Source organism: Musca vetustissima, unplaced genomic scaffold, assembly GCF_032173495.1.
Source record: "Musca vetustissima isolate MV318-11 ecotype Yass unplaced genomic scaffold, APGP_CSIRO_Mvet_v1 utg2717, whole genome shotgun sequence".
NCBI classification, from domain to species: domain Eukaryota; kingdom Metazoa; phylum Arthropoda; class Insecta; order Diptera; family Muscidae; genus Musca; species Musca vetustissima.
The window spans coordinates 289,873-298,078 of NW_026880900.1; the positions used below are offsets into that span (position 1 = coordinate 289,873).

The following is an 8,206-nucleotide window of genomic DNA, read 5'->3' on the forward strand; positions in this document are numbered from 1 at the left end:
TGCCTGTTGATAACTATGATTATTGAAAATTTGGGCTATTTTTACATTTATTGTAATATTTAAAAAATCTAAAAAAAGGTAAATTCTAACTCAGGTTCCACCGAGATTTGAACTCGGATCGCTGGATTCAGAGTCCAGAGTGCTAACCATTACACCATGGAACCCCCTCGCTAGCTACTGACAATATTTAGATTCATAACCATGACCTTGAGAATAATTCTGTTACTGTAAGTGGGTAGTGTTTTGCAAAAATACACATACACACATACAAACTATTAGCTGTGCGAAAATGTTCCTTAGTAAATTCCACAATCAAATAATCGAAATACCACAATATACAGTACTGGCAAAAATATTAGATACATTGTAAATTGTTTGAATTTAACTTTATCATATTCTTGTAGTCTATCTACAATCCACTGTAAAGATAAATATGGTCGCAAATGTTGATAAATATTTGGTCATTGTCTGTATAAACTCAGTCTTAATCGAAATATCTTACTAAACCTAGATTATGTAGGTCAGGTACTTCAACCACAAAGAATAAATATTTTTTAAACTTGTACATTTTATATTTCTCTTCGTATAAAATGTTTTGTTTGAGTTTCGTTTTGGTCTAAACTTTGCACATCGTAATATTTTTTATCAGGTTTAAACCGATATGTTTTTAAACTTTGTAAATTTTGTATAAATATAATTGTATATTCTTTTTGGTCTACCCGTAAATATTATACTGAGCACATTTTTAGTGTAATATGGTTGTTCGGAAAATTTTTACAACGACAACAAACGAATAAAGTTCAGAGTTCAAATATATCGTATATAATATTAATAAATATATATGGAAAAACTCTTCCTTATGAATTTAAAGCCATACAATTAGTCCCTTTGTCGTTTCACATATGTATGTTCCTATCTTGCTTTTCAACCACGTCTGCCACAAACTATTTCATTTTATATAAGGATATAATTTATTTCCTTGTATGACAACAAAATGGGAAATATTTACATGGATATCCTGGATTTTACAAGGGTAATTTTTTGTTTAAAAATCCTTATAACGAATATCTCTTCGTTTTAGATTTGTCCTTGGCATGTTTCTCAACCACATCAGAAGGTTATTTTTATCCTTTTTCGAACATAGGGGTTGTTTTTTGCTGTGGGGATATTTATTTAAAAAATCCTTGAATATCCTTAAAAATGCATTCACAATAACATAAATTATACAAGGGTGCTATAAAAATAGTTTGCTATAAAATCACAGAGATATGGTGAATTTTTTATGTTTGAAACATATAAAAGGAAGCGAGATAGACCCAAGGTTACAAATATGCATAGAATTACTTTCTGTGTCGATTTATGTCTCCCATATAAAATCCGATTTTACAATAATGTACCAAAGTCCCAATTTACAATTAAAACGAAAATTTGCATAACGTACCGTATTGAGTCCAAAACAAGTTAAAACCAGTCCTTTATGGATAAATATATAATATAAAATTTTTGTCATTTTTCATATAAAAGTCAGGGTCCAGATACCCTTCACCGTGGGTTGTGTTGTGATGTCCGGCTTTCAATTATGGCCTAGGTCTACTCGACTCCAAAAAAATACAAAACAATTAAGTTATCGGTCCATTTAATTTTAATATTATTACCGTCTCTATGTAAAAATTCGCGATGTTTGGGTCATGATTGCGTGCTCTGGAGCAACCAGAAAATCAGAAAAAATAAAGTTTTTGGTCAATTTTATTCCCTACATATTACTAAAAATCATAGGGGTCTTCATTGCCCAGAAACCATCCTACATGCAAAATTTCGTGAAGATTGGTCCATAACTGTGGCCTGTATCGTGTTTACAGATTATCAGCTAGTCGAGATATGACCATCGGTCTAGGACCAATATTTCGTGGCTATAAACTTGGTTCAATATCAATCACCCTTATTCCGTCGTCGTCCGTCTGTCGTCGTCGACACAAAACGACGTCGAAGAGAGTCGTCTTTTGAAAATTGGTATTTCCTATGTCGTTGTCGACATTTATCGTTAACTATTGAAACATTTTTGGTATTCCGTAACAATGTGTGACGACGACGCACTATGTCGCGAGTTCATATAAACAGCGGCCAAAAATAGAAGGAGTTATCGCAAGTTAATGAAATTTGGTACATGTGCTTATTATTGGCCTAAAGAGCAACTGACAAAAAATTTAATAGATAGGACCAAGATTTGGTATACCTCCCATATAATGGGTCTTGAGAATGTCACCCTTTTTGGCCTATAAAATCTTTAATATTCAACCAAATTCAATGGAAATTGACAATTTACATTTACATAGGCCTATAAAGCAACTAACCAAAAACTGGAAAAATCGGACCAAGATTTGATATACCTCCCATACAAAGGGTCTAGAAAAATCCGATTTTTGGACCTATAAAATTGTTTTTATTAATACAAATTCCATAAAAATGTTCATGTCTTCGTCCAAACTACCTACCATACCAAAAGTCCCTAAAAAATAACTTTCCGTACTATAAATATATATATATATATATATTTATAGTACGTATATATATATATATATATATATGTACTATATATATATATGGACATTATGGCTGTTTAAGGATATTACAAGGTCGGATTGTAATATAAAATACTAAATAAAATCCTTATTTGACTCGGCTTTAACAAAAGTTCGGGCTGCTACTAAATATTTTGTGGCATGACTTGTTAGCATCTTGTGAAAGTCGCTCAAAAGGTATTGTACTGCACTTTGCATATCCCATACCAAGAAATAATATTTTTGTTATGAACTTTCCACAAAGGTAATTCATGTGCGACCTCTAAATTTAGATTATAAGATTATGTCTCAAATAATCTGATAAATAAGTATAATCTTCAAATTGACTGAGAATTTATTTAAAAGCTATATTTTAAAACCAATTCTCCCATATCTCCGCATCGAATAACGTTTTTACCACGTAATCGAACATTTTATGCAAAATATTGTATGATTACTATGATCTGAATCCATCGTGTCCTTCCTATTTGGTCCTCAATAACTTATTTAATTGTATACATAACATATTGGACCATTCGCTTCTAACCATTTTATGAATATCCCATATTTTTTTTTAAAAGGTGGTCACCAAAGAGAACCCATAATACAAAATTACAGTCAATTCGGTTCAAAACAGTTTTAAAAATCTTACCGTCAATATTAGTAATCTTACTTACTAATATTGGCGGTTTCGTTATATGGAGGATGTACCAAAACGTGAATCGATATATCCCATTTGCAATACCAAAAATCCTAGGATAACTACCAACGTCTGTGCAAAATTTCATAGCTCTATCTTAAATCATGCAATCTCTATCGTTTCTCCGGTGAATATTTCGAAGTGTTGACAACGGAATGACAAATTTGATATACGCTTCACCTTTTGGAGCAATATCTAATATCTAAATCTGAACTGATTTCAAAAAACCTTACCATACTCGGTTCATACGTCATTCTAGACACAAGGCAATACGCTATAGAAAAGTTCGTCTCAATCGGACAAGCATAGGGACTTTGGTGCACTATGGTAAGAACGGAGGAAAGTATACATATGTAAATCGGCAACAATTTTCATCCAATTTACAAATCGGTTTTAGGACAATATGTATACAAGTATACTACTATTCCTTTTTATCTTCCTGCTCCTCGAAATAAGAAAATTTGATCTGAAGCAAATATTTTTTAATGCAATTAAAACAAAAACTGAATGACAAATTTGAATATTTCGTCAATAACTACAAACTATTAACAACCACAAATATAAATATACAACAAATACTGTTTCCGCTTCGATATCCTACAATGAGGATTGTGCAAAAGCGATTAAATCCACGGTTCTGGCTCTTTCCGGCATCGTACGATGCATTTCGTACAGACTTTTCCATACTTTAAGTTTTTCCATTTCCGGCAAATCGATGAATGTTAAGTCGTCGTCGATATTTAAACATTTGTACGCGTCCTCGTTGTTGTGTCGGTGGTGTAGTGAACGCCATTTGTTATCTGGCATTTTAGCACTGTTTGGATTTCCTGTCTCAGCAAATTGTGTCCACAGTGAAATCATGCGTTTCAAACAGGCATATTCACGACTCTGGCGATCCATGGGCGCTGCCAGAACACTGCTAAACAAAAACGCCAGTTCGTCGGTGTGTGCCACACCACTGGTTTCGTTTTGTTCCCCAGCCTGGGTGTCGGCACCCATGTCTGGGTTGCGCATTAAACGAAAAGGAGTTATAAGTTTATCTGATTGGAAATCGAAACGATACAAGAACGTTGGAGTTTTGCGTGCATATTTTAAACGTGCCTCGATGACTTTCTGTATGGGATGCCAATAATACGAGAATGTAATGATCTGTAAAGAAAGTTAAAGTGGTCACAATTGGCGGCCAATGGAGCATGATGATGGCATGCAGCACAAAAGGAGACAACACAACAGGGATGTGGTTTCAAATGACACCAACCTCATAAAAGTCATTCAGCGTTGGCTGTTGACCTTTAATGTGAATTTTACGCAACTTCAAGCCTTTGTCAATGCATTCGGGACTTTCACGTCGTACAGCCGCTGCTTTGGGTACATACTGGGCACAGGTTTCCAAAATATGCAATATTGCCGCTTTGTTCTTGAGGGCAGCTAAAAGAAAAGAAAACGAAAAAGAATTCATTAACAAATTCCTCTTTTGTATTTCCACTTAGTAACTTACTCCTCTTAAAGAATAGTCCCTCCAGAGAATTGGCTCCCAAAATCAATGGTATGCTATTACCCCAGGCATGGGCCATTAACTCTTCCACTGGTTTGCAAATTACTGTATGGGCTGTAAAGTACGGTTCAATGCACGGTGCAAACCCAAATAATTCTCGATCATTACGCTGCAGACATTTTGCCTCTGCTTTGAGTATTTCATCGGCTGGTAGTTTTAGTAAATATTTCAAAATATGCCGTTCCTTATATTCGCCATCATAACCGGCATTTTTGGCCAGGGCATATGCTCGTTCCCTGCAATCTGTAATGGCCCAATCACTAACAGCAGTTCCCGATTGCAGTATGGCACGATGGAACAGACCCCTGGCATGTTCGCAAAGCATTAAATAATGAACCGCTGCTGCTCCGGCACTTTCACCAAATACCGTAACACAGTCGGGATTACCACCAAAGCTTGTGGCGTTTCGTTTTACCCATTTCAAAGCGAGAATAATATCTTTTAGGCCTGCATTGCCGGGGGTGTGTAAACCGGGATCATTAAGGCTAAGGAATCCTTTAATGAAGCAAAAATAATAATTAATATGTTGTTGCTGGTATCGGAATCCTGAAGTCATTCTTGTTTGTTACATATCAAAATGTTTCTCAAATATATCATAAATTATATTTATTTCTGAACAATATAAATTCCGCTACAGTTCACGATTTGGTGTAGATCCCTTATTACGATACCCGCCAATTTGCGCTATTTTGTAGATTTTAGGCGCATTATCTAACCGAAAGGAGAGCTAATTTTAGGCATACCAGGTTTTTGGAGGCTGGCAGGAAATTGTCAATGCAGGTTCATGTTTTGACATAGCCCACATATAAAGGTTCTTCCAATTTTCGGATTTCATACATCATCACAGAAAATTATCATTACAGGTATAAGTTTTGACATAGCCCCTATGTCAAATACCGTTCCGTCGTATTTTCGGTATTATGAAGATTTTAGTCGGATTTTTCCAACAGCAGAGTATTTTGTTTTAATAGGGGTAATACTCGCTATATATAGGTCCATAGTTTGACATTTCCACGGAAGTGACTAAATTTTGGCATTCCAAGTTAACGGAGGGTGTAAAAACAATTAAACCTGACTAAAGGTTTCTTAGGCCTTGACGGAGATTGTACGTGAGAATTTTTCAACCTACAACCCCCCCCCACACCATTACTTACCTAATGCTCCCATACGATATTGCACGGTGATCAGCACCACATCTTGCATCATGAAATAATCCGGGCCATATTGTTCACAATTTGCCTCGCCAAATTGAAAGCCTCCGCCATGAATCCAAAACATTATGGGACGAGGTTTAATCGGTTTTATCTAAAGAACAATGCAAAGCAGTATAAAACTATGAAACTTAATGACGTAGCTATGGATATATGATCATGGGAACACGTACATTATTTGTATAGACATTGACGAAAAGACAATCTTCAGATCCCTCAATTGACATTGGATCCATGGGATTTCGTTGCATGGCCTTTGGACCATGCCAAGTGCAATCCTTTACATGTTTCCATGCTGTCATCGGTTTTGGAGCCCGAAAACGTAATTCACCCAATGGTGGCAAAGCATACGGTATACGTTCAAAACTGTAGTAGACCTTATTGTAGATGGTCAGCCGTTTAGAGCCACGAATTTTACCGGTATGGATTTTAATCGAAACATCCTCATCGGTGAGACGTTTTTGCCATTGTTCGATTCTAAATTCCAAAGTTCTAAAGGGGAAAGAAAAAAAATAAATGTCGGTATTTTAAAACTACAATTACCCCGAGATTTCAGATAATCGCTTTGTTTAACTGATAAGAATAGTGTGTTCTTTAAGTGCATACAAAAATGGTGAGAAATGTTTTAAAGTGTGTTATGTGTTCATTACATTTTATTGTTTATAATAATAAGGAAAAAATAAACATCACACTTCTCATTATTACCTTATTTTTAAATATTGTTTTTGTTGCTCCGATAAGGCGTAATCCATGTTTATATTATTTAAAAAAAAAATACTTATTGTTTTATTCTTTTGATATGTTCTCTCTAGTTATGTTTCAAGTTCAACGTTCAATACAGTACTGAAAAATTCGAATGGTCGACGAAATACTTTCTAGCTGTGTTAAGCTTATCAGTACTTTCAAACATAAAAAATAATTAATTGAAAATGATATGTCACGAATTCTTATCTATCGTTCTATATTTACACCCCCAGCGAGTTAAGTCAGCTGTTTAGGTAGGTAATATAAAATTTAAATAATATGTATATTAGTATGATAATATTTAAAATCGCAACTCAAAATATACAGTATATACAAAATATGCATTCGTGCAGCCATAATAAACTTAAAAGTATTTTATACGAGGGCAGTTCGGAAACTTCTTAGACTAGCACAAAAAGCGCGGTATAAATAGAAAAAAAGTAGAGTAACTTCGGGTAATGTGGACTAGGCGTCTAATGTGGACCACCCCCATATCTAAGAAAATGTTTGAAATCGAATATAAAGAAATTATTTGGTTTCTTGTTTTCTATACAAAAATATATGTCTAGCTGTAATAACAATCGGTGATTTTTAATTTTTATTTATTTTTGAAGCCGATAATTATTTTTAAACAAAAATCTTCAATGTCAATAAAAAGTGGGACCTTTTCATGAGGACGAGTTCGAAATATGGGCGCATTTAATATCCTCTGAAAACTCGATATGCGAAATTACTGGTGCTTCGGTTGGATAATGAAGCAAGGACCTTCAAAATACCACAAATGAGGCGGTACCCTTAAATGGGGGCTATTCCAAAACATGAACCCATATATTTTTGCATTCATTGTTACCCAAGTGTGAAATAAATTGAAATTTATCACAACCAATCCACAACCTACCTTTAACTTATTGATCGTCATTACCCACACATACTGGTCCACATTACCCGCCAAGTTATTTTCATATGCAGTTTAGAGTTTTTTGAAATATAATGTTTGACCTACAATATATTTAGTCAACAAATCAACTATGTTGTGAAAATAATTTGTTTTTATTTTTTAACGTTGTCACGCCCACAATATGAAAAAAAAAGAAAACTGGTGGTCCACTTTACCCGAAGTTACTCTGAATGATTTCGAAACTTCCATCTCGGAAAAATCGGACAAAACTATATATGGTAGTTATATCAAAATCGGAACCGATTTTCACGAAACCAAACACACATCATTCTAGAGGCTCAATTCAGTATGCTATGCCACATTTCGTGCAAATCGGAAGATATATAGGGACTTTGGTGTACCATTTACATAAAATCGGACGGAACTATATATGGGAGCTATATCTAAATCTGAACCGATTTTCATGAACCTTAGCACACATCACTCTAGACTTACTTTACAATTTAACTTTCTTTACAATTCAACAGCGACAGAGAAGTG

At 34.5% G+C, this 8,206-nt stretch overlaps 1 protein-coding gene and 1 non-coding gene across 2 annotated transcripts; both read right to left on the bottom strand.

The window, feature by feature from the left end:
- Positions 1-92: 92 nt before the first annotated feature.
- Positions 93-164, bottom strand: Trnaq-cug (transfer RNA glutamine (anticodon CUG)). Its single transcript has one exon. It is a non-coding gene; the product is annotated as a tRNA-Gln (tRNA).
- A 3,689-nt stretch (positions 165-3,853) lies between these two features.
- Positions 3,854-6,398, bottom strand: LOC133326812 (esterase B1-like). The gene is made up of 5 exons (XM_061535417.1): positions 6,198-6,398; positions 5,968-6,118; positions 4,757-5,308; positions 4,517-4,686; positions 3,854-4,407 (listed from the first exon to the last, which is right to left on the bottom strand). Exons 1-5 carry the CDS (start codon positions 6,324-6,326, stop codon positions 3,856-3,858), a joined length of 1,554 nt encoding a protein of 517 aa, XP_061391401.1. The 5' UTR covers positions 6,327-6,398; the 3' UTR covers positions 3,854-3,855.
- Between the last annotated feature and the right edge of the window lie 1,808 nt (positions 6,399-8,206).

Excerpts from the sequence above, each read along its gene's own strand:
- LOC133326812 (XM_061535417.1), bottom strand. The coding sequence starts at position 6,326 with ATGACAGCATGGAAACATGTAAAGGATTGCACTTGGCATGGTCCAAAG. Across the intron at positions 5,309-5,967 it reads ATATCGTATGGGAGCATTAG|GATTCCTTAGCCTTAATGAT; the intron begins GTAAGTAATGGT and ends GCTTCATTAAAG. Across the intron at positions 4,408-4,516 it reads CGCTGAATGACTTTTATGAG|ATCATTACATTCTCGTATTA; the intron begins GTTGGTGTCATT and ends CTTTCTTTACAG.